This window comes from Micromys minutus, assembly GCF_963924665.1.
Source record: "Micromys minutus genome assembly, chromosome: 9".
NCBI classification, from domain to species: domain Eukaryota; kingdom Metazoa; phylum Chordata; class Mammalia; order Rodentia; family Muridae; genus Micromys; species Micromys minutus.
The window spans coordinates 43,827,379-43,855,209 of record NC_137978.1 but is presented as its reverse complement, the minus strand read 5'-3'; the positions used below and the strand labels follow the sequence as shown (position 1 = coordinate 43,855,209).

General features: G+C 53.0%; 1 protein-coding gene across 1 annotated transcript; it reads left to right on the top strand.

The window, feature by feature from the left end:
* Positions 1-442: 442 nt before the first annotated feature.
* Positions 443-27,672, top strand: NHSL3 (NHS like 3). Its single transcript, XM_080921766.1, has 7 exons — positions 443-674; positions 21,219-21,389; positions 21,475-21,530; positions 21,773-21,893; positions 22,735-22,848; positions 22,934-25,438; positions 25,765-27,672. Exons 1-7 carry the CDS (start codon positions 449-451, stop codon positions 25,785-25,787), a joined length of 3,216 nt encoding a protein of 1,071 aa, XP_080777892.1. The 5' UTR covers positions 443-448; the 3' UTR covers positions 25,788-27,672.
* Positions 27,673-27,831: the final 159 nt, after the last annotated feature.

The following is a 27,831-nucleotide window of genomic DNA, read 5'->3' as shown; positions in this document are numbered from 1 at the left end:
TGGGAAAAAGTCTTCTCCAACCATAGGAGACACCGGGTGGTCCAAGCCCAGCACCTCGCAGCTCTTTCCTGCTCTACTGATCCAAACTCCCTCGGAGTCCTCAGAGAGACAGACCCTCTAAGCTTGGGGGAAAAGGGGGGTGTCGAGGAACCCCTTCTCTGCAGCCGGACCTCGCCCTCTGGGCACGGCCGGCGGGGAGGGGCGGCTTGCCGCTGCGCTGCTACCGCCACCCCTCCTGCCCCCGACGGCCGCTCCCGCCGCTCGCGCCCGGCCCGCCCCGCGGCCCCGCCCGCGCTGCCCCCGCCCCCGCAAGCGTTCGCTCGGCCTCCGCCGCCCAAACTTTTCTTCTCCGGGCGAGTCTCCAGCCGCGGCCGCCCCCGCGCATGGGCGCCGCGCTGCAGGGGGCCTGACCCCCGCCGCCGCCACCGCGCGTCCCCAGCCCCGCGCCATGGCGGCCCGCGCGCCCCCCGCCGCACCTGCGGCCGACGAGCCTGGGAGCCCCGGCGGCCCCCCGCGCAGGAAGAAGTCCCGCTCCGGCCTCCGCCGCGCCTTCAGCTGGCTGCGGGGCAAACGGCGCAAGAAGAAGGCGGCCGGGGCCGAGGGCGCCGAGTCTGCCGCCCCGCGGGCCAAGAAAGGGGACGACAAGGCCAAGCGATCCAAGGGCAAAAGCCGAGGTGAGGTGGCCTGGCACCTGGGTTGAGCGCGCCGAGGGTGTGGCAGGGTGGGTTCTCTGGGGGGGAGGGGGGTTAGGCTGTATGTGGACGGCTTGTCTCCTAGGCAGTACTTTTTGGAGGAAGTGAAGAGCCCAGGGAACCCTAAGATAGGTCCTGCGTCGTTCCAGGGACACAGTCAATCCAATTTGAGGGGCGGAGACCCCCGTCTGTGCAGGGACCCCTTGGTTTAAGCAGGAAGTGCTGGCTGGATGGCCCTCCTGGTGGAAAGACACTTCCCTTCTCCCAGGTTCTGTTCTCTGCTGAGTCAGGGGGTCAGAGATTTGATACTGGCCCAGGGCCAATGGGAGAGGCAGGTGGCCTTAGGTCTTGGGGTGTCGGTCTCTTTGGGTCTTTAAGGTCAGCCTACTCAAAAGGAGGTTTTTTGTTTTTTTTGTTTTTTGGCCCTCCAGGTAGATCCTGGTTACCAGCTCCACAAAGTACTCAGCTTGGAGTCTTGCCTTAGGCTGTTACCAGTGTCAGCTTTTCCCATTGCCACCCCCCCCCAACCCCTCCCTCCCTTACCTGAGCCAAACCACAAACATCCACCTGGAGTGGTGAGGTCACTATCCTGAACCAGAGGCCTCTCCTCATCACTTACTACTCTCCCTAGTCCTGGCAGGGAAATGGGGAAACTGAGGTACAAATGAAATGGGGAGAGCCCGTTCCTGGGCTGTGCCAGGTGAACTCCAGTAGGGAATTCCTACTCTTTGGAAGTTTTGAGCCCATGGCTCTCCCTGGAACCCAAGGGATGGGAAGCCCGAAGAACTGAGAAGGTGAAGGAACAGTACATCCCTGTTAAGGTCACTGTACTTTTGGCCACTTGTTTGGCTTTTCCCTCATCCCCCGCGGCTGTCTTCAGCTTGGTAGGGAGACCTTTAGTCTCTGCTAGTGGCTAGAGAGGCCAGCCCCTGCTGGAAGCCTATCTTTCCCATAGGGCCAAGCTAAAGTACTGAAGGTGAGGAAAGGGTTTGGATCAGGGCCTATCACTATCTGTGTTTACCTTCAGTATCCCTTAACTACCTCTGGTGAATTAGAAGGAACTTTAGGGGTCAGGAAGAGGGTGGGAAGCCTCTTGTGTGATTGCATCCGGCCGATCTTCCTTTTGGATAAGGGCCCTGCTCCCCAGTGGCCCAGCCACAAATAGAAATTTGGGCGCTTAGACTGAGATGAATGGGCCGAGCCCTGAGGGAAGGTTTGCTTGAGGGGGTGTTTCCAATTGTTCTCCAGCCTTGAAGGGGAGGGGAATGTGTCCCAGGGTTCCCCACTGGAATTCAGGGTGAGGTTATTCCCCTCTGCCATAAGAGAGCTTGTGTCAGAGAGACGGCAATACGGGTTGTGGTCAGATGGCCAGGCAGGATAGTGGACGGGTGGGATGCCTTAGGGGAGTGGATTCTCTTTTTCTTGCAACCAGCCTGGAGGCAGAGGGTGCTGAGTGGTAGGTTAGTACTTGAGCCTCCTGGGGTTGGCAGGTCAGTGGCCTAGCCTCCTTCTGTCTTGTGTTTGGTATTGGGTAGCACTGGGCTTTCTGGGCAGCAGGTCGGTCTCACAGAGTCCACGTGCATGGGAGACACCTTCTGCCCTGAGCTGTTGTCTTTCCAAGTCTGCAGGTGGCTGCAGGGACTTCTGAGGGCAGCCTTGCTCCCTTTTGCTCCGGCCTCCAATTGTTCCGACCGCTTCCCTGTCACCTGCCAGGCCCAACTTCTTTTCTGTTTATTAAGAGAAATAAATCCGATCTCTCTAATCTCCACTGGCCAGGAAGGGGAGGCTGGAGGCTTAACTCTTTCATGGCGAATGACCATCAGAATGGAGACCAAGGAAGCAGGGATATACTAGGAACTTCTCTGGAAGGACCTAAAGACCTTGGTGGGAAACTTATTGGGTCCACCACAGTCTCAGAACCAGAGATTGAGAGACAGCGGTCTTGGCTCCCCTTACTGCCCTTCTGTAAACCGGGAGATAGTGCTTACAATGGAATTTTGAGCTGCAGTCTCCTGTCAGGTCCCCCTCCCTCCACACCCTTCTTCTTCCCCTTATAGCCCCAGCAGAAAGGAGGAAACCTGGCATTGATTGATCACTCTGAATGTGTCAGGAGACTTACATCCATTTTCTCACTAGATCCCATTTGCCGAGCCAGGCATGGTGGCAGCACACCTCCAGCACTGGAGTTGCTGAGGCAGGAGAATAAATTTGAGGCCAGTCTAGGTTACATATCAACACTTCCTCTCAAACTTGGGGTGGGGGTGGGGGAATCCCATGGCGGGGGGGGGGTTGAGGGGGGAACAAGGAGGCTTAGTGACCATGAATGATTGATTTGCCCAAACTCAGATTTAAATTCAAAGTCAGATGCCTCAAGAACTAACACGATTCTCCAGAAGACACAAAGGGGAGGCTTGAAGATCTTTTGCAGCCCACTCTACAGAGAGGCAGGCCAGAGAGAACTGAGGAGACACGATCTGTAGGCCAAGTATCAAGAGGCAGGCAAATGAGTTTAATTCTGGTATTGCTACAAAGACCCATTACACTGTAGAAACAACTTCTCTGTGAGCTCACAGCTTCTGTGGTTGCCTCAGAGGAAAGAGCGGGGACCTTTCTCTGGACATAGCAGTGATACCTGTGATCTTTTCCTAAGGTTCTCGTTAGGGATGATATAAAACTCACAGGAAAGAGAAGTCAATATGGAACGCAAGGGGTTGCTAGATTGTGCTTATAAGCTTAGTGAAGTCTGGCAGGAGTCTGGCCCGTGGAAATAATTCTGTTCCTTTTTAGCTACAGGACACAGGTTGCCCATTCACCCTTCCACGCCTGCCCTTTCTTATCTATGAAACCAGGGTGTTCAAGAATACAATTAGATAACAGACTTGCAAACCCTTTGTGAACTGTGGAGCCTCAAGAGGTGGTGACAGGCTTCCAATGTGTGGTGCCCAAGACTTAGTTCAGTTCATTTTAATCCATGTTTTAGTCAGACATGAATTGCTGATTCTGATGTGGAGTCAAAGAAGGTGGAGTCCCACCTTGTCTCACAGGAGGCGGCAGACATAAGAGGAAGTTGAAAAAGCAAAAGCAAACAGGAGTCCATATTTTCCGGAAAGATCGCCTGGACAAGTGTGTAGGGATGAAGTGTTTCTGGGACTAGTGCCAGGACAGGTCCAGAGGCCAACTGGGGAAGACTTCCTGGAGGTAGTGAGCAGCTTGTTGAAGAAGAGAATTCACAGGACAACTGACCTGAGTCAGACAGGCCAGACTTTTCCCTGTGTTTGTAGGAACATGGAAAAAGCCCTCAGGATGAAAAACAGTTGCTCAAGGTTGGTTGGCCTCGGTATGCAGTCAACCATGGCTCAGAGTGATGAGGGTTCTGAGGTTTAGACAGGCAGTATGGGCTTAGGGATATATTCATCCAGTATGCATGAAGCTCTGGCTCTGATCTCTGTGTCCCTTGTCCCTGGCACTGAAAGAACTGGGTGTGGTAGCACACACCTATAAGCCTAGAACCTGGGAGGAGGTATTAGGAGTTCAAGGTCATTTCAGCTAAGTAGGGAGGTTAGGGCAGCCTGGGATATGCGAAACCCTGCCCTTGTCTGTGGAAGTGATGTTTGTGGTGACAATCTTCAATGGCCACAATTTCCAGAGTGATGTGACCATAGATGAGTGTCTGACTGGAAAGTTTGTGAAAGAGCTTTAAAAGGATCAGTTTTGAGGAAGAGGTGTGTGGTCTGAGAATTCAAGAACTGTTTCCTGGCTGCCAGGCCTAGTAGGGGTCACCCTAGAACTCCTTGCCTTCCATTTGGCCACTCCTTTCCAGAGAGGGCTGTCCTTGGTGTGAATATGTGGAGTCTAGGGTGGGTTTTGTTTGCTTATATTTATTTATTTAGTTTTTTTTTTAAAAGATTTATTCATTTATTATTCGAGTACACTGTAGCAGTTTTCAGACATACCAGAAGAGGGTGTCTGATCCCATTACAGATGGTTGTGAGCCACCATGTGGGTGCTAGGAAATGAACCTCTCCAAGAGCAACAAGTACCAATGGGTCATCTCTCCGGGCCCCCTCCCCTCTTTGAAACAGTCTCACTGAGTCCCCCCTTTCCCCCATTTGGCCTGGGATGTGCCGTGTAGAACAGGTTGGCCTTCCAAATGCTGGAATTAAAGGAAAACATCCTCATGCAGGGCAACTAATTAGTCTAGGTCATTGTAAAACACGCTCTCTGGGCACATCTTGCTTGAAGCTGGGTCTGCTTGCTTTTCAGTAGTGTAACACGTTTGTTCACAAGCTGTGGTTTGATGCATATTTCCTCTGTCTACGATGTGCTCGCCTTTACTTGTCTAGTCAGTGAACTCCTTTCTATTTATTCCCATATTCATCTTTTAAGGCCCCACTGTCCTCATCTTTGGTACACCTAGACTTTAAAGAACTCCGCTTAAGAGATTTAAGTTGAGGAGAATTTGTTTTTGTGATGTTCTTTCCTTTGGGTAGGTGCTTCTACCCAGATTTTCAGCTTGGGGCCTGGACCATGTAATGGGTTTAGTGTTCTCTCTGCTATAGTAGAGTGGTTTTTCATGGAGGAGGCAGACAGACCCTCTATCTATCCCCTAGTCCCTGTGGTGTGATGGGTACCACCCGCCTTGGGTTAAACAGAAAATGAAGACTTAACTAATTTCTAAAATGCTTACTTAGTACCTGTGCCTGCCAGGCACTGAATGGGGATGAAGAGAGAAGAAGTCTCATTCTTGAACCTCCGAGTCTTTGAGTGTGTGAGCTGGGAAGGGTTGGGCATCCAGACCAGAGTTAGGACTGGTGGCATGGGACTATAGTCCCGGCACTTGGTTGGTAGAGGCAGGGGATCAGGAGTCATCTTCATTACACAGCAAGTTGGAGGCCAACCTAGGCTACCTAAGGCCATGTTTGAAAACAACTAAACCAGAACAGAGAAAATGTACGACAGGAGATGCTTGGGGGAGATCAAGGGCAGCTTCCTTGAGGTGTCACGTGCAGTAGAATTGAGGAGTGAGAGGAAGCTGGAGTCAGAGAACTTGTGGCACTGGGCAGGTGGGCATCTGCTGGGTTTGGGGACAGCTGGTTGTCTGGAATTATGTGGGGGCAATCTAGATCACTGTATTTACTATCCTGAGGACAGGAGCTTCGTCAGGTGGTTCTTCCTTTGGCCCTGCCCAGCACAGGGCCTGGCACTACATGACTTCGGGTCACAGGTGATCCAGCACGGGCAGCTTTAATCCTCGATAGTCAAAACTAATAACACATTCATGGTACTTACAGACAGGCCCAGAGAAGGGGTGACTTGCTCAAGGTCCTGCTCCTTGGGGAAGCTGACCTGAGCTGGCTAGATCCTTGTGTGTGACTGGAGCCCACCCCAGTTGGGGCTAGGCTGACTTTAGCTTCCCCCACTCCTTTGTTTAGACTTCAAACAGAAAAGCCCTTTCCAGAAAGGTGCCTCTAGCAGGGTGGGAAAGAGCAGGAAGGAAGCCAGGAGGAGCTAAGAGAACCTCCCCTTCCCTCTCTCTAGACACCTTCAGGCCTTGTTCCAGGTCTCTTGCCTCATGTTTGGATCCAGCCTTCTGCTGGAACCTCCCTCAGGCCTGGAAGAGCCTGCAGTTTATGGTGGGCTTCCCCCTAAATTCCTGGAAGCAGCATTAGCCACAACTAGGATAGCCTGAACTGTGACCAGTAAAATCTACAGCCCCCCTCCCCCACCACCCAACCCCCTCCCCCCTTACCTCCAGTGATGCTGCTATTGTCATCACGGAGCAGAGCAAGACACCCTTCCACAGCCCTGGAAATCCCCTCTCCCTGGATACTCAGAGCCCTCTCAGCTGCTCCTGGCCTGTCACATGCTGAAGGACTGGAATGAGAGGAAGCATTGTATGGTGCTTGGCCCACAAGGAGCATGGTGGGGTGGGGAGAGTGGGTCCACAGTCCCCAAGGCAACCTCCAGCTGCTTGGCTGAAGTCGGGAAGGAAGGAGGTGAAGGCGGCTGCCTTGGGCTGGAGGAATGAAATCTTCCACCTTTGCCTCCTGTTAGAGCTCACTCCATGTGCCACACTGTTCTCAGGGCTGCTCTGCGAAAGACTCATTGCTCCATTCGCAGGTGACTACATGACTGCCAATGGGACAGCTCTGCCTCCACCGGCACTGTGGCAGAGTATATGACACCCACTAGGTTCCTGGGAGTGGAAGGAGATAGCCAGGCCAGGCCTTCAGCCTGGTTTAGGATGTTCTTTCCTGCAAGTCTCTAGCTACCATTCTATAAGAGGTCATGTCACAAGGTACCCAAGGCTAACAACTATGGGGTTCCTGAAGGCTCGGCCCACCATGCTGGTCCCTCTTACTCCCAGATCACCCTGCCTCTCCCATATTTGGCATCCAGGGGCCAAATTCTTCTCCAGCATCCTGCAGTAGGTGCAGCCTTTGAAACAAAAAGCACCTACTATGTGCACATGCCATTACCACTGCCCCAGCCAGTGCCACTACTCCCCACTACCAGACAGATACAAGAGCTGCTCTTGCTTCTACACAGGCGTCACCGTCTCCACCTTCACCCGGCTCAGCAGGACCCAGGGCCGGTCTGCTAAGCTGAGCCTTGGTCGTCCAGGGTGTTACACACAGTTCTTACCCTTGTGGATATTTTTGTGGTTAGTCAAGCAGACACCCAAATAATTTGACGTCTTAGGACAAGTGTTAAGATAGGGTACTGGGCAGTTGTGAGGTGCGATCAGCAACTCACAGGGCAGCACTAATGCCTGTGAAAGGATAGAGGGCTGGGCCAGAGAGAAGGCTACCTGGAGGAGCAGAGGGTCAGGCACAGCTTTGGAGATGAAAAGGAATCTTCCAGTCAGACAGGAGTCATCAGATGTGTGTGGAGGTCAGAGGTCACCTAGTGGGAATTGGTTTCCTTTTCCCATGTGGATCTTGGGAGTCAGACTCAGCAAGTGCCTTTGCCTGCCAGCCAGCCAGCTCACCTAGCTTTGATTTGGAATTCTATTCTCTGTGCAGATATTGGTGCATACGGCTGGCTTGGTACACAGAACATGTCATGTTACCTCTTTGGGGACAGCACTGTTGTTAGCCTCCGGTTCTTAGTAAGAAAACAGCCTCGGGGAGGGCTGAGTGTCCTGGAATTACTAGGCACTCCAGCAGGGTGGTGAGGCTCACTCAGCTGGTAGAAAGAATAAGCCAATCTACTAGAAACCAGAACCAAGGGCTCTGGATTCCCTGCCCAGTCTGTGAGGCTGGGCAAAGTGGAGAGAGTTGCTGTCAAAACTACAGGGCAGTGGGCTTGTAGGGCAGTGCTTGTGGACAGAGACGTGAGGGCCTTGGGCAGCTTAGGAGGCTTTAAGAAGTGCAAAGGGTTAGTGAGAGACGTGCATGAAGGGCACACAGCTTTCAATGTGATACATGGGTGGCTTCAGACGATTGTACCTACATGCACACACAAACAGCAAACGACTGTAGCCATACTCAAACACAAAAGCATAATCTTACTGATAAACATTTTGCACACATATATGTATATGCATAGATACTCACAGACACACACACACACACACACACACACACACACACACACACACACACACTCACTCACACACAGGTGGTTACAACTTACATACAAACAAATCAGTGATACTCAGCTATCCAGATCCTGAGTGTGAAAGTCACAATGCTGAGAAAATGCACCAAGGTGCACATTGAGACGTGAAAACAGACTAAGTAATGTGGACACATGTTCATCACACATGATTATAGATCAGAGACCACCCGGATGTTTAGGATGCAGTGTATACGTCATGTCCATCTATACAAATGCACAGGCATATTAATGCCCACAGTTACACATAGACGTCCAGGCATTCATCCTTCAAGGTCATGCAGAGACAGAAACAGAGAAAGGCAAGGAAAAAGGAGGGTAAGGGTAAGTCTAGGTGTGAGTCTTAGCTCTGTAGATTAATGTTCCTTGAATATGGGTCAGTTAGCTGATTTCAAGGGACTCTAGTTTCCCCATTGGTAAAACCGGATATGACAGAAGTACCTACCTTGTGGAATTATTTTGTGGATGAAGTAAAACACCGCATAAAAGCAGGGAGCACAGTGCATCGTACACATCGAGCACTTAGTAAAAAGATGCTACTATTATTTTTCAGTTCCCCAAGTTCAGAGATACAGTTAGTTCGATGCATGTGCAGGTAATAGTCAACACGTGACACTCACAGGGTGGTGGCCGGTGGGCCCAGCAGCAGCAGCAGGGTTCTGCCTGCCTAGTCTCCCAGTTCCACTGCAGTCCTTGAGATGCGGGCAGCTGGGCTGGGAGATTCCCCCACCCTCCTACCCAACCTGGACCATCCAAGCCCTTCCCAGAGCGCTCAGGGTGGGGCGGCTCAGCTGGTCTCTCTGGTCCCTTTGGAGGGGTGGAGCGGGCAGGCCGCGTTCCAGGCCCCGCCCCTCCCCTAGCCCCACCCCCGGTATGACCATTGGCCGCAGTGCTAGGGGGCGTGGCTGGGCTGGGGCTGGGGGCGCCCGCGGTGGCCGCCCGCGCGTCTCACTGCCTCCTTCCCGGGGCTGCGGGCCCGGCGGCCGGGCTGGCTGGGCCGCGCTTGGGTGCTTGTGCCGGCTCCCGTACTCGCCATGGGCAACTCACACCACAAGAGGAAGGCCCCCAGCGGCCCCCGGACCCGCAGCTTCTGGCGCTTCGGGCGATCGGCGAAGCGGCCCGCAGGTAGGGGTGGGGGCGGGGCAGGCGGGGAGGAGGGTCCCTGCAGTCCTCGCCCGTGCTGCGCGGTCCCCTCCCGGGGCCTGGTGGGCGTGAGAGTCGGGGGGCTGGGAATCGTTCAGATCCCACCCCTCACATGCGCATGGACACACACGTACCCACTCATACCCGCGGGCGGGCACGCGTACATTTTCACATTTTTATACACAACACCCATTCTCATGTATGTCCGTGCAGAGACCAAAATCGCATAGAGTCACACCCACACACTGGCACCGGGACACAGAACCTGAGGCACCTGTGCATACGGTTTACAGGGCCACATAAGCTACACCCACGCTTAGGTTGACACACAGGCACACATATGAGTCATGTGGGTACAGTTGTCCAGTGTCTTAGGCACCCAGCTGTACACATAGGGTCATAGGCAGATTCTAAGGTGCTGCGTACAACACACATGGACGTGCATACACAACACACACACACTTGTTCTCCAAACCTTTACCCCCAACAGTCTGAAAGTTTGCAGAAGGGAGGGAAAACAAAGGTAGGAGGAAGAAGCAGAAAAGAGAGCTGAAGGCTAGGGACCTCCTCTGTGTGCGAGCGAGGAGTCCAACTGGTTCCCTGAACCCACCCCCACTGCGCCCCTGCACCTTCTCTCCGTCCCCCTAGACCCCCGCAGTTTCCGAGGTCGCCGCCCCATTTTCCCCCATTCAATGCAGCCATCGGGCTGGAACGCTGTTGCAGTCCTTCCTGGCGTGCTGCGGGATCCCTCCGCGGGTCACATTCCAGTCTCCAAGGGTGGGGGCTAGGGAATGAGGAAGGCCTCCAATCCCAAGGCTGAGATGGCATTCCTGGTCTTTCCTTGTCAGTGCGACAGTTGTGGCTATCCCTGAGAGTCCCTAGGGGTTCTCGAGGGAGTGCCTGGTTTTCTCACCCAGAGACTGGGGAGGGGCAAGGTGGATTTAAAACTGCACCCCTCCAAAGCAGGGGGGCATCAACCGAGGCAGGTCTTCTAAGTATTGTACTGCAGGTCTGGGGTGAGGAGAGATTCCAGGAGGAAGTGGGATGATGGGGTGCCCTTGTGGGAAAATCCACCTCTGTTCTTAGGATGGCCCACATTTTTAGAGAACAGCATGGAACCTGATGATCTCATTCTTCTATCAGCTCCCCACATAAGGTGATGGGAAACCTGGAGAGAGAGAAGAGGGGTCTGTTCTCAGTGTGGCGCCGGTGACCTTGCTCGGGATTTTATTTGCTCGGGATTTTATTTATTTTTTGTTGTTTTTTTTTTTTTTTTTGTTTCCTGGACCTCCATAGCTCCTACACTGGGCCTGTCTGAAAGGAGGGAAAGTCAGCATAGTTGACCTGGGACCCTTAGAGTTTTGGCTAGCCATTTGAAGGATGAAGAGATTGGGGTCTGGAGAGGAGGGCTTTGTTCAAGGTCATTTGCATTGGATGGTTTTGAGTTGTTATGATAGTGACCCGTCAGTAGGAGGGATTCATCTTGTTCAGGTGGACTTTTGGCGACTTCTCAGAAGGTGGGCGTTGATGAGAAATTCCAATAGTTTCCCTGCCTGTCAACTGTGAAGTCCTGGCTATGGTTCTTCTTCCCTCGCTTTCAAAGCCAGCAGGGCAGGGTAGGGCAGGGCTCTTCATTTGCTCTCTGATGGTTCATTTCGTGTGTTTGTTTCCTGAGAACTGAGTGTGGGTACAGACTTATCCACTGAAGGAAAGGGTAAGAAGGCGGTGTTCAGAGCTGGGCCTGACAGTCAGCCTGAAGGCCGAGTAGAGGATGCAAGGGGAGTTTGAGCTGGAGGTGTCACCTTGCTGAGTCCACAGCCTCTTACTTAACTCCCAGACGCTGGGATTGTAGGCATGAGCACCTAGGCCTGGCTCTGACGTCAGGGGGTTTCACTCCTTCACTCTGGGGCTCTCAGGGACTCTTCTGAACAGTGCTGCAACTGCAGGGCTTCTCAGGCTCCAAGGTGTTGCTAAGAGGCTGTGGGCATTGTCAAGGCAACATAGGGCCAGAGCTGGGAACTGTCCCAGGCTGTACATCAAAAGCTGTTGTCCTGGGGTCTTTGGAGGACCCGTAGGATTAGCCCTGGAGTGTTGGCAGGCTAGAGCGCACAGCTGGGGCTTTTTTTTGCAACTGTGAAATATGGCATGGCATAGAATTGGGACTGGGCATTGAGGTTAGGAAGAAGTCGTTTGTTTACTTATTTATTTGAGACAAGGTCTCACTATAGTCTGGACTGTCCTGGAACGCTGTAGACCAGGCTGCAGCAACTTACAGAGATCCACCTGCTTCTGCCTCCCAAGTGTTGGGATTAAAGGCATGGGCCACTAGATCCCACTAAGTTTCAGTCCCTCAGATTCAAGGTCTCTCTTAGTCTGATTGGCCCGGGTGTAGTCCAGAGTTTGAATGCTTGCTCGCTCCATTAGTCTGTGGGACTGAGGAAGAACAGGTATCCAGGTCGCTGGGAACCAGTGAAGGTGTTTGAGAAAAGGGCGGAGCCCACAAAACTGGTGTGTTAGGAAGATGGCTCCAGGGCCTAGGCAGGTGCAGGTAGGGCAGGTTAGGGTGGGGGGGTGGGGTTGGCAAGAGTGAAAGCTCAGAGCCTATTGCAGTAATCCAGGGGAGAGGTAATGAGGTGAGGGCTTCTGCAGGGTGGGGGCTGTGGGAGTGGAGGGAGGGACCAGCAGAATTGACAAAGACCTGGGATTATTGGGATGTTGGGAACAGTGGCTAGGGAGGCCTGCCTGGGTGTAGAGTCAAGCCCAATGCAAGCTCTCTTCATTAATTCTCTTACAGCAGGTAACAAGAGCTAAGCTGTTGTCTCCATTTTGCACGTGGGTAAGGGAGGGCTCAACAAAGGGAGATCACTTGCTCAGTGCTGCAGAGAAAATAGCTAAATGGTGATGTGTGCCCAAGCTCAGGCCCCTAACCAGTTCATGGGTGGATGGGCTTCACATCATAACTGTGTGGTCCACAAGTCTGAGAACCCTGAAGCCTGGACCCTGTGGTGAGCCCAAGAGTAGGGAGCAGCGTGGGAGAGGGGCAGGAGTTAGGTATTGAGGTCCGGGGCTTAGAGCATGAACAGATGGAAAGGAAAGCATGGGTCTAAGGAAGGATGATGTCCTGTCTTCATCAAATGTCCTTAAAGGGGTCTGAGTGACGAAGGCAAAGTGTCCCCTGGGCTAAAAAGACATTGCATCTCTCTGGGATCACTGTTTTGGTGTGAGCCCAACATGTCCTTCCAGGCCAGCAGGGTGCATGATCCTGGGCAGACAACTAAGAGTTCAAGAGAGCCAGCCATCTACCTTCTCTTCCATTCCCTCACACCATCCCATCAGGTACTAGGAGTTCCATTCCCCTCTTATAACTGGAGAAACTGAGGGAAAGTGCTGAGGGGTCAGACTGCCTGGGATTCCCTCCTCCCGTCCTCTCCTTGTTTCTAAAGCTGGAGGGCCCGAGGTCTTCCAAGGTTCAAGACTAGAAGGAGGCCTGAGGCCCCCCATTCCCTCTTTCTCTCCTTTTCTTTTGGGGGAGACTTTTTAAAAAAAGATTTATTTTATATTTATGAGTACACTTTAGCTGTCTTCAGACACACCAGAAGAGGACATCGGATCCCATTACAGATGGTTGTGAGCCACCATGTGGTTGCTGGAATTTGAACTCAGAACCTCTGGAAGAGCAGTCAGTGCTCTTAACCACTGAGCCATCTCTCCAGCCCTGGAGACTTGTGACCAACTGTATGATATCTGAACTTGCCCGTGGAAGTGCTGGGCTTTTTAGATAAGGGGCTTATCTAGCTGTCACGGATCTGAGGTGTCCGTGATAAAGTTGAATCTTCTTTTTTTTTTTTAAAGTTTATTTTTTATTTTATCTGTATTGGTATTTTGCCTGCATGTATGCACGTGTGAGGATGTTGAATTCCCTGAAGCTGTCATGTGGGTGCTGGGGAATGAACCTGGGTCCTCTGGAAAAGTGGACCATAGTCCTAACAACTGGGTCATCTCCCCAGCTCCTGAACCACTTTTTTATCTTATGAATAATCCTAAATGAGAGAGAGAGAGAGAGAGAGAGAGAGAGAGAGAGAGAGAGTATGAGGCATGACACATAGAATGGGATAGATACATGAACCACTGGCCCCCCTTCTAGGAGTAGAGTTATACATGCAGAGGGTTTCTTAAGAGATTTTCTCTCCCACACTACAATTGGAAAAACTGAGGCCTATAGATGGTGATTAAGTAGAGGTTGAGGGCCAGCCAGATGGAAGCCAGGGTTGGACTTGGTCTGTTCCTGGGCCTGGACTGCCAGATAGGGCGAGGTCACTGAAGAGGGATACAGAGCTGATGTTAAGTGTGCTTTATCAGACTTTATCTTAATGGCCATTAACTCCACTTGAGATTGGAGGAGAGCTCCGGAAGTGTGCAGGGGCAACGAACTGCAGGTTGTATGGGAAGAACATTGCAGCTAGTCAGAGCCGGCTCAGAGGATGACTTTCCTCTCTATCTACCAGCCATGTGACCTTGAGAAAGTCACTGACCCTTGAGCTGTATGCCTTAGAGAGATGGTATCTCCTCAGCTGGTCATCAGGGATACTAGTTGCTGCTGTATTGTAGTGGAAGGCCCTTTCTGTACTGCCCACGCCCTGGACAGGCCTAGGCCACTTTAATCCAATTTATGCTTTGCCTTTTCTCTTTGTCTTTTTGGACAGGGTTTCACACGACATCGGCTGGCCTCAAATCCAGAATTACAGACATAGGCCACTATGGCCGCTTTTATGGGGTGCTGAGGATCAAACCCAGGGCTTTCTGCAAGCACCCTACTAATTGAGCTACATCTCCAGCCCAATCAATTTACTATTTGTTTGTTTCTTTTTTTAAAAATTAATTATTAATTATGTCAGACCCAGAGCCTCTTATGCATGCTGGGCCAGACCTGAGCAATGAGACATATTCTTAGCATCTCATTCTCTCTCTCTCTCTGATTGTTAATTTACTTACTTTATTAAAAGGGGTGTTTTGACAGTGTGGAGATGTGAACTGCTTGTAGGTCTGTTCACTATTATGTGTACTGTGCCCCCAGAAGATCCTCTGGGGACTGGAGTTAGACGGTTGTGAGTCTCTCTATGGGTGGTGGGAACTGAGGCCCAGTTCCCTGGAAGAGCAGACAGTATTCTTAGCCATGGGGCGAGTCATCTCTCTAGCCCTCTCTGAGACAGGGTCAGACATGTAGAGGTCCGTCTGCCTCCGTGTTGAGATTATAGATGTTGTCACCACACCAGCTAGTTGAACGACTTTGGTGTCCTCGGGCATGCTGAGGGGAGGTGGGCATTCGTCCTACTTGACCAAAGAGCAGACAGGCTTCGAGAGACCTGCTCTATTTGTCCAAAGCCTGGAATTCAATTCTTCTGGTTCTTAGCCCTTTCCCCTAGCGATTCATGCTGGCTGCCTCTCTGGCATCCGCTAAATGGGGCTAATCATGCTTCCAAGGAACAAAGGAAAGGGCTTGGAAAATGCAGAATTCCCTGGGGTTACTATGTCCTTGTTGGGACAAATGCTGACCTGGAAACTCCTTCGGACACTTGTAGGAACTCTTCCCTGCATTACTGCCTGTGCCTCCAGGGCAGGCACCCTGTGGGATGGGATCCTCCCCTCTACCCCAGGCACTCCCTGCAGTGACCCCCCTCCTCCCAGTATTTACATTAGAACCAGCCTGGCCTGTCAGCTCTGCCCCTGCTGAGGTGGGGCTGGACATTGGAAGAAGGGAAGTAGATTTCTCATCTTCAGAGGTGGGGTGCACCTTTTTTTTGGTCAGGGAGGGGCTGAGGTTCTGGCTTCCCTTTACCCATGAACAGAGTTGGGACAGCTGTGGCATTTTATGTGAGACTTAAATGGGGGAACTGGTACTTCCTGGTTGGGTGACCTTCAGCAAGTGAAGTCTCTTTCCCTTGAGTGTCCTCTTTGTAAAAAAGCAGACTTTACCTTGCCCGTGGTGGTGGAAGAGAAAGTGTGGAAGTGAGGTACCTCCTTAGTGATGCTCCATCCCTCTGCTGTCTTGCGCTTACAGAAAGAGCAGTCACTGACACTTCCGCCTCTGCCTCTAGACTGTGGAAGCCTTCCTCTCTCCCCCTCTTTAGCTTGTTTATCTGTATAGAGGGGTTGAGACCAAGAGCCTCTAAACACCCTGAATCCTGGCAGGAGAGCTGACCAAGGGCAGAAGAGACCAGGAGCAGAGGGTTGGCCAGAGGGTGCCAGCTCCTGAGCAAGGCCACCTGGCCAGCTGTGTCCTCCCCCCTCATTCTTCTCCCCTGAGTCAGGCCTGTTCACTTGTGGGTGCGCCACCCCCACCCCTTGCTCTGGAATGGGGCAGGTTGAGGCCTCACCCCATAGGGGATGTTGCCAAGAGTATGCACGCATGCGCACAAGTGAATGTGGCTCTGGAGGGAGACAGGCTCTTGTCCCTTTCCCCAGGCTCAGGAAAGCCCCTGGGTAGCAGGTACACACACCTGCCTTCCTGTACACTCAGCCACTTGGCAGGTCCTGTCCTGCCGGTAGGTGAGGTGGCTGTAGGCTGGGGTGGCCTGTGGTGTAGTCCTGGATGTGTCTATTCCTCAGAGGAGATGGTCACAACGGAACGTTCTCAGGGCATGTGCCTCTTCCCTGGCCATGAGCTGTATCTGAGTTTAAGAGCTTGCCTGATTGTTTGCTGGTGTGGCATGTTTGGTGGGCCATGTCTAGGAGCAGGATGTCTTAGATCCAGAGGCCTCTTCCCTCAGGCAGAAGCAGGAGATCTTGGTTGCAGAAGCCCCTCCCTCGGGCAAGGTCTCTACCCAGGCAGCACCTCTGGACTGTGAAACAAGCCCTGAACTGGGGACTCTTTAAGCGTGACCTTGGAATGCTCCTCATCTGTTTCAGGGGTGTTCCTCCCCATCAGATACTCAGGTTGCAGAGCCCCTCCCTAGTCCAGTCACTGGCCTGTAGACCTATTCCTGGGGTAGTAAGCACTGCAGGTTCTGGGTACGGGGAGAGGTATTGGGGGCAACCAGATGTTATCAGGTGATAGCATCTGTTGTTGGCTGTGGCTGGGGATTTTGCAGCCATGACCTTGAATACCAGTGTTGAGTCTAGGACCTCTGGGTTAAATTTCCCCTACCTCCAACTTAGCCCCTGCCCTTTCTTTTCCTATAAGGGGAAGCTGAGGGTGACTGCCCTGCAGCCTGAAAGGCTCAGGAAGCAGCTGAGAGCTTGGGAAGTCTCCTAGCTCCCAAGCCTCCTGAGCCCGTGAGTTACTAGGAGAGTTCCTCCCTTCCAGGGCTGTGTAACTTCCACGGGGCAGAAACAGCTTTCCACCAATGCCTGCTACAGTCACCACACCAGTGCCTAGCTGGATAGGAGAGGCTGATGGGTCCTGCCTAGAGGCAGAGGGCAAGGGCTGGGTATGCTTCAAGGCCTCCAGTTTATAGAGATGACCGAGTCTGCCCCGCCCCCCACCCCCAGGCAGGGAGAGGTCAGGTTTGTAGCTGACACAGTCAATAGAATGTGACTGTTTGGTTCAGATTGTTCTCAGTGAAAAGGCTCCTGGCACCTAAGCAGTGGAGGCCAGAGTGTGTGGCTTCAGACTTTTCACCCTCACCATCTCATTTCTTCACCTGTAAGGTGGGGGGAAAGTGCCAACTCTGGGAAGGGGGTGGAGCTCACTACTCTGGGGGGGGGGCGCAGGTTGGTGGAGTGCTTGACTAGCAGGAATCTCTGGGTGTTCCTGTACTGGTCTGTAACCCAGGGTTTGTGAGGTGCAGGCAGGAGGAGAGGTTCAAGGTCAGGTCAGTTAGTGGGCAAGAGTGCTGCAGTCACAGAACTACCTGTGTTGGTGAAAGGAGAGAGCCAACTCCACATGTGTGCAGTGGAGACCCATACACAAGGAAAATAATGTAATGATTAAAAAAGTTCAAAGTCGTCCTTGGCTACCTGGCATGTTTGAGGTCAGTCTGGGCTACAAAGACCCCGTCTTTAAAAAAAAAAAAAAAAAAAAAAAAAACCAGGGTGGTGGCACACACCTTTAACCCCAGCATTCAAGAGGCAGAGCCAGGCAAATCTCTTGAGTTTGAGGCCAGCCCGGTCTACAGAAGGAGTTTCAGGTTAGCCAGGGCTATACAGAGAAACACTGTCTTGAAAAAACAAAACAAAACAAAAAAAAAAAAAAAAAGAGAAAAAAGTGTTTATTTCTAGTAGGTATGATGGCACATACCTGGAATCCTAGCACTTGAGAGTCTGATGCAGGAGGATTGCCACAAGTTTGATGCCAGCCTCAGCTAATGCATACCAGGTCAGCCAGGCCTACTTTGTTTAAAGAGAAAACAACCGAGTTCTGTGGAGACATGGCTGCTTCATTGCTGCCTATCCTGCCCCATAGATTCTTGTTTGGTTTGTCAAGACAGGGTTTCTCTGTGCAGTCCTGGCTGTCCCCAGCTCACTCTGTCCCCAGGTTGGCCTAGAACCTGCCTGGCTAACTTTTCTAGAGTAAACAAAACTCTAGCTAGTGCTTGAACAACAGTCTCTTGAGAGGCCAGAGGAGCAGGTGCCAAGGGGTCTCACAACTTTAGCGCCCCTCCTGAATTCTTGGCTCTTCAGGGAAAGGTGCAGCACTGTAATTCACAGACCCTTTATCCTTGGCGACTGTGGTCTTCCTGAAGGATATCATTGTAAATGTCCCTGTCACCTGCCTAGCTGAAACAGTCATTGATTTCCCAGGGTAAGGTCCAGGGGTCACCCGCCCTCCTGATTTCTTCTGCCAGCCAGCCGCCCCACCCCCACCCCAGCTCACTTGTTTCCTGCTGTGCTGGCTCCCAAAGGTAGAGGAACTCACAACTTTACCTGAAGCCCTTTGCATTAGGCAGTGCCTACCTGGCTAGAGCCTAGTGATTCAGGGACTTAACACCTCAGAACTAGAGTTACAGAAGAGTTGTGAGCCACCAGGTGGGTGCTGGGAATGGAACCTGTGTCCTCTGCAAGAACAGCCAGTGCTCTTAGATGCTCAGCCAGCTAGCTACCTCCCTAGGGTCTTTGGCTCTGGTTGTTTTTTTGTTTTGTTTTAGAAGGTTTTATTTTGTAGACCAGTTAGTCTAGAACTTGTTACCATATGTCTGTCACGCTGAGGAATCAGGTATGTGTCACCAGCCCTGGCTTGTTTCTTCACTTTTTTTTTTTTTTTGCATATGCGTATGTATCTGCCCTCATGTGCTGGCGCCTGACATCTTCAGGTTGGCTTCTGGGAAGAATTTTAGGCTGAAAGAATAGGTCTGTGTTGAATCCCCCTGCCTCTGCTGTTTCTCATCCTTTCTGATACCACATTGTGGAAGCGGGAAGAAAGTTCTTTAGCAAGTGTGGGGCTGAAGTCTGTGAGAGGGGAGACTGTTCCCATCAGCCACCGATTCCCCAGGTATCTTGCCAGCTTCAGTTTTGTGTTGTGTTCTGAGGCCAGATCTGTCCCTGTCATCCTCACAGGCAGCCCTGGGTTCCTGCCTGGGTTGTTCTGTGAGCCGAACTCTTTCCTTGGGAAATTACCTTAATTAGCCATGATGGCTGGGTCTTGGGCATGGGCATCATGCCAAGTCTGGTCTGGTGGCTCTTCCACCTACCATCTGGCAGCTGGGACCTTCCGTTAGCTCAGGCACCCAAATGTTTGGACAAGAACTTGGGAGCAGAGTCAGCGACCCACAGCTAGCGTCGTGTCTAACCTTTGGTGCCTCCAGTCACACTCTGTAGCAAAGCACCCAGTTTCTGGGCCTCAGTTTTCCTGTATTCTGCCTTTGGGGTGGAGTGGGTGGGGGTGGGGTTAGCAGATGGGCGGGATCAGTGGCAAAGGTGGGAGGAGAACCTGGAGCAGCCCCTCCCCCTCCTGCCCGAGCTGTGCTGGGCAGCTGGCTGTGAGCTTACATTGCATCCCTGCATCCCGAGTCCCCTTGGGGCTGCGAGCTGTATCGAAGGTGTTGTCTGATGCTCCGAGGAGGTTAAGCTGGAGACCATCTGCTGCAGACATGGTAGTGTTCCTGGGTCGACACCTCCCAGCCCTTCTTGAGGTCTTTAAGAAGGGTGAGTGGGTGTGGCTGTGGGGGTAGCCAAGGGTGACAGGTTGGTGGGGATCAAGGCTAGGAAGAGTGATGAGGTGGGGGTGTTGATTACCAGGCTGGCTACCGTCTGAGTCTGCAGCCGCGCTTTTGTCCGGCGGCTTTGTGGCTGCCATTGTCTGAGTGCCACTGGCGAGCCTGGAGGATGGACTCTGGTATCTCTGACCTTGGAGTCTGCTGTCCTAGGGTTAGATTGCCTTCCTGCTGGGATACCCACTGATTACTGGGTATAGCTCAGTTTAGAGAGAGGACAGGCCTCTCTGGAGTCTCCTCAGTGAGGGTCTATAAGAGCAGCAGGGAAAACATACCCTGGGAGCCACATTTGGAGAGGGCAGTCTTGTAGGTAGAGACCAGGTACACTCTTTTGTCTGGAAGCCTAGCATTTAGACTTAGATTCCGACTTAGGAGCTATATAGTTTATTATGCTCTTGGAGGGCAAGCGTCTCTTCTGGGAATGCAGAGTTTAGTGCTGGCTGTCTGAGCCATTGGCTCTGACTGTAGGGAAAACATTTCCCACTTGAGCCCAGCTTTCCACTTGTAAAATCATGGGATGGAGGGGGAACACCCAAGACCTCCTGGGGTACCTCTTAGCTCTGCCTTGGTGGGATTCCTGTGGCTTCTGGAGCAGGTCCTCTGGTGCTGAAGAATACTGAAGAAAAAAAATGGCAGGTGTCTGAGTTGGAGACCCAGGTCCCAGGGTGGGGCCCTTTAAAGGGCTGGTTTTGTTATAGCTCCTCTTCAGGGTACTGCCAAGGTCACATGACCTTCCCAGCACTTTTGCTTATGTTGTGGGATTCATTTAAAGAGGGGCTGGGACTACAAAGTGCTGACACAGCCCCTGTCCTCAGGATTAGATGACTAGCCCCTCTGGGTAGAGCCTGTAACAGGATCCTCTGTAATGGAGCCCTGGCTCTTCTGTCCCTGGGGCCAGGCCAGGGCTTCCAGGAGAGGCCATACCTGGCCTGTTCCCCCAAGAGAGGCTAAGTTCCCAGTGGGAGTTGAGGGGCCTGATTCCTCTTCTCCCCACTCCTGCATATCCTTCTAGAGGGTAGCCATATGAGTAAGTAGGTGTCCCTGGCCTATTCCTCCCTTAGGGTTTTCTGGGAATCTGATTGTGACTGACAGCTCTGTGGTTTTCCATGGCATCTTCTTGGACTTGGGCCAAGGGGCTATTTGAAGAAGGTGGTTTGTTTTCCTTTAAAGTGAAGCTTCAGGTCTCCAGACAAGAAATGTATTTGCTGTGGGCTCAGTGTGTATTTGGGGTGTCTGTGTAGAACCTTGAGTGAGCCGTGGGCGCAGTTTTATGTATACTTGTGTATGCAGAGGGCGTCAGGTGGATCTGTGGAAGCTGGTGGAGCCATGCTTGCTGGTTCATACTTGGGTTTTGCTTGTGTGTATACACTGCTGAGGCCTGTACATGTTGTGTGGGCCTGTGTGTTGACCTTGTGTGGTCCCACTGTGTGATGTGATTACTTAGATATGTGTACCCTCAGGGTAGTTAGTGTGTGTACATGGGTTAAGTGTGTGTCTAGGCTGTATCGCAGGGGGAGACATCAAAGGAGTGTACTCTGCATGCCTGTGTTACTGTGCTTGTGAATCTCTAGCCCCCACAGGCCTTGGGGCCTCACTCCCTTCTCCATCCTGTCAGGCTCTGCCAAGGCCGAGAGTGACAATCGTCAGGGTGCAGGGCCCAGCCAGGGGCCAGGATCTGTAGGAGATGAACACCAGGACAACATTTTCTTCCCCAGTGGGAGACCACCTCATCTGGAAGAGCTGCACACGCAGGCCCAAGAGGGGCTCCGCTCCCTACAGCACCAAGGTAAGTCCTGCCCTGTTCGAGCGCTGTTCTTACTCAGCTCTTGGGTCAGGGGCCTAGGCCAACAGACCCTTCTGGTGTCTTCCAGAAAGACAGAAACTGAGCAAGGGTGGCTGGGACCATGGAGACACCCAGAGCATCCAGGTGAGCCCTGTGCCCAGCTCTGCCCTGCTCTGCCCTGCTCTTCCCTCTGGCTTAGCCTCTGGCATGCATGGCTTTAGGCCTTTCTGGACTAGTTTCTTCTGTATGTTGAAGACGTAGATTAAATGACTTCTGACAGCTAGTTCAGGCTTGCTCCGTCTGGTACCTGCTCAGTGCTGGCTGATGCTGGGGGAATTCAGTGGGAGCCTAGGATAGCCCATCCAAGATACTCTTGTTCCCAACAGTCCTCCCGGACGGGGACGGATGAAGACACCATCTCCTTCTGCAGTCAGAAGTCATACATGACGGAAAGCTCCACAGCGGAGGATGCTCTCTCGGTCCGCTCGGAGATGATCCAGCGCAGAGGTATGTTGTCATCTGCTGGGATTCCTAAGCAGGGGAGAGAGGTGACAGGCATATGTCCTAGTACCTGTGGCTTCCCCCTTTCCTCTTAATCCCAGGCTTTGGGATTCAGTGAATTTAGGGATACAGCACCCTTTATCCTCTTGGAGGTTCATGGTGGACACTGACCCAAAGCAAGATAGTGCAGGGTCTGGGAACCCCAATTTGTGGTAACTTAGCTGCAGTGTGACCAGGAATATAAACTCTCCATGTCTCCGATCATCTGACTGACGTTCGCTCAAACCTAAAGGGATTGACTTTCAATCTAGCTCAGTCAGTATCATGCCTGCCCTCGTATGCAGGAAAGCCTGTGTCCCGTCCTTGGCTCTGTATGGAATAGTTAGGTGGTTGTGTGCAGGAAAGCCTGTGTCCCGTCCTTGGCACTGTATGGAACAGTGTGATGGTACACACCTGTAATCACACCTGTAATCCTAGTGCTTGGGAATAGAGGTAGGATCAGAAATGCAAGGTCTTCTTCAGCTGCATAGTGAGTTAGTTAGAGGCTGACCTGGAATGTATGACATCCCTATCTCATAACAAGAGCCAGAGGATTGGCTAGGGACTGCCTCAGGGCCAACGGAAGGATGTTAAGAACATTGACCTCATGGGAATGAGCATCAACATTTAACATGATGATATAATTTGTTCACTAAGTAGAAAGGTCATTGTTGAGTTAGTGAGGGAATTTGATTTTCGGAAGTCTTAAAGAAAGCATGCTTACCAGTACTTTGTTAGTGCAGAGCCATGTCTATAGCGTGTCCAGAGGTCTGCTCTAACGGTTTTCTCTCCCCGATTGGCTCTTTAGGCTCCACCTTCAGACCCCATGACTCCTTTCCCAAATCTGGAAAGTCAGGGCGGCGGCGGAGGGAGCGGAGGAGCACGGTGCTGGGACTGCCTCAGCATGTGCAGAAGGAGCTCGGTGAGCCTCTGTTAGTGGGCAGTGGTGGTGGACACCGGGAGCCTGGCCAGCCCCTCTGCTGACCCCGTCTCCTTGTCTATTTCAGGCCTGCGGAACAACCGGGAGGCACCGGGCACTCCACAGCCTCCTGGCTCACGGGACGCTGTCCGCATTCCCACGGTGGATGGTCGCCCAGCCGGCCTGGCCTTAGGGACAGGGGTCCGGGTGTCCTTGCAGGCTCTGGAGGCAGAAACAGAGGCTGGCACAGATACAGAGGCTATCATCCAGCGCCACATCGACCGCGTTTACCACGATGACACGCTTGTTGGCCGATCCACTGGAGCCCGGCCACCGCCCTTGACGAGGCCTATGTCTCTCGCAGTGCCTGGACTGACCGGAGGAGCGGGGTCTCCGGAGCCCCTGAGCCCAGCCATGTCCATCTCACCGCAGGCCACCTACTTGTCGAAGCTGATCCCGCATGCTGTGCTGCCGCCCACGGTGGATGTGGTGGCCCTGGGCCGCAGCAGCCTGCGCACTCTGAGCCGATGCAGCCTGCTCTCCGCTAGCCCAGCTTCCGTTCGCTCTCTGGGCCGCTTCTCCTCAGCTTCAAGTCCACGGCCCCGCAGCCGCAACGCTTCCTCGTCCAGTGACAACTGGAGCCACTCTCAGTCCTCCGAGACCATTGTGTCCGATGGGTCCACTCTCTCCTCTAAGGGGGGCTCTGAGGGCCAGCCAGAGGGCTCTGTAGCTAGCAATAATGTGGTATCCTCTCCTCCAGGGGGTAGTGGGAGGGGCTCTCCCAGCGGGGGTAGCACCGCTGAGGTCTCGGACACGGCCAGCATCAGAAGCAGTGGGCAGTTGTCTGGCAGGAGTGTGTCCCTGCGTAAGATGAAACGGCCTCCTCCGCCTCCCCGCCGGACCTACTCCCTCCATCAGCGGGGCTCAGCAGTATCTGACGGGCCCTTAGGGCTGCCGCCTAAGCCGGAGCGAAAGCAGCAGCCACAGCTGCCTCGCCCGCCCACCACGGGTGGGGCTTCAGGGGTGGGAACAGCATCTTGTCCATCCGGCTCAGTGGGCACCTGGGGCTCTGGCTTGTCCCCAGGTGGTTCCAGGCGCCCCCCACGTTCCCCAGAACGAACACTTTCACCTTCAAGTGGATACTCAAGCCAGAGTGGTACCCCAACTCTCCCTCCCAAGGGTCTGACAGTTGCCCCTGCTTCCCCAGGCAAGGCTCAGCCCCCCAAACCAGATCGAGTGACATCCCTTCGATCTCCTGGGGCCTCAGTATCCTCTTCCCTCACATCTCTGTGTTCCTCCTCTTCAGACCCTACTCCTTCCGACCGCTCTGGCCCACAGATGTCCACCCCCTTGAGTGACAGGTTTGCCATACCTCCTCATCCTAAGGTGCCTGCTCCTTTCTCTCCACCACCTTCCAAGTCCAAGAGCTCTAACCAAGCTGCTCCTGCTCTGGCTGTCCCTGCTGTGGCTCCTGGGCCAGTTTCCACCATTGACACCAGTCCTGCGTCCCCTTCCATGCCTCAGACAACCTTGACCCCAGCCCAGGAGTCTCCTATTGCCTCGAAAGACCAGTCACCCCCACCATCCCCACCCCCATCTTATCACCCACCCCCACCACCTACTAAGAAGCCAGAGGTGCTTGAGGAGGTCCCACCTCCTTCAGAAACTGTTGAGCTCCTTCCAGATCCGAGCTGGCCGCCACCACCACCACCTGCACCTGAGGAACAGGACCTGTCAATGGCTGACTTTCCCCCACCTGAGGAGGTCTTCTTCCCTGCCGGCCCTGAGCTTGGCCCTCTGGAGCCCCATGGCTCTGAGACTGCCATCCCCTCAGCTGCTAGTCTGTCCCAACCCCCTCCACCAGCTCCACCTCCACCTCCACCTAGTTCTGAGTCAGAACCTCTGGCCAAGCCCCCTCAGAAGGACTCAGTGGGCAAGAACAGTGGGGCTCCCAGGGAGGATGCTGGCACACCTCTGGTCACACCCTCGCTCCTGCAGATGGTCCGGCTTCGCTCTGTGGATGCTTCCACAGCGGTTCCGAATCCTCCAGGTTCATCAGCCCCTCAGAAGCCTCTTCGAAGAGCCCTGTCTGGGCGGGCTAGCCCAGTGCCTGCTGCTTCCTCTGGGCTTCATGCTGCCGTCCGACTCAAGGCCTCCAGCCTGGCTGCCAGTCAGAGCCCTGGAAGTGCTCTGTCCACTGGAGCACCAGAGACCGAGCCACGGTCCCCACAGTCTCCTGCCTCCAAGGCCAGCTTTATCTTCTCCAAGGGCACCAAAAAACTGCAGCTGGAGAGGCCTGTGTCCCCTGAGGCCCAGGCTGACCTCCAGCGGAATCTAGTGGCTGAACTTCGCAGCATTTCAGAGCAGCGGCCACCTCAGGCCCAGAAGAAGCCTTCCAAGGCTCCCCCACCTGTGGCCCGCAAACCCTCTGTGGGAGTCCCTCCTCCCTCCCCCAGCATTCCCAGGGCGGAGTCTCTTAATGCTCCGTCCACCAATGGGCTCCCTCACACTGAGCACAGGACTAAGGGGGAGCTGGCAGAGAATGGAGGTGTGCAGCTGGCTGCTACAGAGAAGATGGGCACCCCTGGTTCAGGTACTGTAGGCACTGGTGCAGAATCAGTTCTCTGAGGGCTCGTTGTAGGTGGGCATGTTCTTGGATCTGTAAAACAGTTCTGGTTTTTAGCTATCTGGTGGACTGTCTTCAAACTACTGATGGGAATCTGAGCAGGGAGGGACATAGTTTTTCTCATCTCCCATCTCAGTTGGGATTAAAATGGGGCATAGGCACTCATGTTACTGCTGTCTATAAAGTGGCCCAGTGTCAGTGAAGTGATAGGATACAAAGGTTGGATGAGGTGTGTTTTGGGGTTTTTGTCAGAACCAAGCTGGGAAGTTGACTGAATGTCCTTTTCCCCATAGATTCACAGAAGAAACTGGTCTGACTGACATCTCTCAATTGGCACTGCTGACCCATCCCAGGGATCCAGTCTCTCAGGGACCCAAGCAGCTCCAAGGAAGAGGATCTGGTAGACACAGCCTAAGACAGGATGCCTGCGGCCTTAATCTCCACAGCCTTCCATGTTTATGCAAGCCTGGTGTTGCCCATCCTCCACATTACCCCTACCCTCAAGCCTTTTCCTGAAAGGATTCATCTCCAGCAGCCCCTTCCTTCAGCCTTGGCCTTAGCCTTCTCTAGAAGTAGCTAGTGGAGTGAGTGGCTGTGCCCCACCCCCACCCTGGCTGCAAGGCCACAGAGATGGGAGGGAACAGAATACGTTTTTATTTTGTTTCACGTCTGGAAACCATGTTTATTGTAGTCCAGAATCAAAGCACTTTGCAAAATGGCTGCATGTCCATCCTCCAGGGCTCATAACCATATTCCAAGAGCCTGTTTACACGTGGGAGTATCAGTCCTTGGTAGCCAGCCCCCGGCTGGGACCAGTCTGTCCACTCTGCCAATCCAGCCCATCCCTTTCCTTAGTTCTTGGAGATGGGCAGATCTCATCCCCACAGGCTTCCCAGGCTGCTGGCAGGAGTGGGGCTGTGGAATTCCAAAGCACAAAAGGTACAGTGGAGGCTAGCCTTCCTGTGCCTCAACTTACCACCAACCACTCTCCTGCCTTCTAGTTCTGTCAGGTGCTCCTTCTAGGGGACTCGTGGGTGAGGAGAGAAAAACCAGAGGCGGCCTGTGGACACTGCACTAAGAAACCAAAAAGCAGACTAGAGTAGGGAACCATCTGGGATCTTGGCATGCTCGGCACCTGTCCTGTGACACTTGATTGTGTTTGGGTGGATGGGCAGAGCTTTAGAGCCAGGAGCTCCTGGGTTGTGTCCATTTCAGCTTGGCAGGAAATATTGCCACGGTGTGGGGAGAGCCTGGCAGGGACTTCCTGGGCAGTGGGCCCATGCCTAGTCCTCAGATATATTTCTCTGACCTGTCTCCATTCATTGGTGCATGTCTTTTCCGAAGCTACCTTTCTGCCAGGTGGAGGGAGCTGAGGCTTTGTAGCCAGGATGGGAAGCCAAAGGCTTATGATACCCCAGGTTTCCCTCTAGAAGAGGGGATACGCAGTGATTCATTGGAGCAGGCAGGTGGCTGTCTCCAGATATCAGCCTCTGCTATACTAATTTCTCTTCCTGGAATCTCATGACTTGTTTTCGGTTTGTACCACCTTGAGGTAAGCTGGAGTTCCTGTGGGCTCCAACAGCCGTGCCTCCTTCAGGGCCACCCCTTAAATCTTTTCAACAGGGGTTTGAGCCTGGCAAGAGATCTTGCCATTAGCTTCTACCAAGAAGAGAGCAACACTCTACCCCGTTGCTGACTTTGTTGTCAAGAACTGGGGAGATGGCGCAGGCTCCCTAAGCCCTCTTGTTAGGGCTGCTTGTTCGTTGCTGTCTTTTCCTAATCCAGTGTGAGCTGCTGCTGGGTGGACATTACTGGGAGGAAGGACAATCAAAGTAAGCACTGTTCTGCCCCAGCAGCGTGGAAGCAGCTGCCTGTCTTTCCTCCTCCAGGGTTACAGGAGCTCTTGCCCTCACTTGGGATCTTCTCTGTGTGCTTCCCACTGGGTGGGCCAGAGTGCAAAGAAGGAAGGAGAATCTAAGAGAGACAATCTCTCTGTCCTCTGGAGTAAATGAGCTTGACCTTGTGCAAATGGAGAGACCAAAAGCCTCTGATTTTTAATTTGCGTAAAATGTTAGAAGAGAGAAATATATATATATTTCCTTACTTTTGAGTCTTTGATATGTCTATATAAACAATCCTTTCCCTATTCTCTGAAGCTTGAGTGAGACACATGATAAAGTTGTGTTTCATTAAAAGGTATTAATTAAATGATTGAAACTTGGCTGTGACTGCTGTTTTCCAGACATCAGCAGCAGGTGACACCTGGTGACACAGGTAACAAAACAAGGTTTGAGGAATGCACACTCATGCTACTGTGAACCTAACACCCAGGATAATGAACCACAAAAGGATCTGGCTGT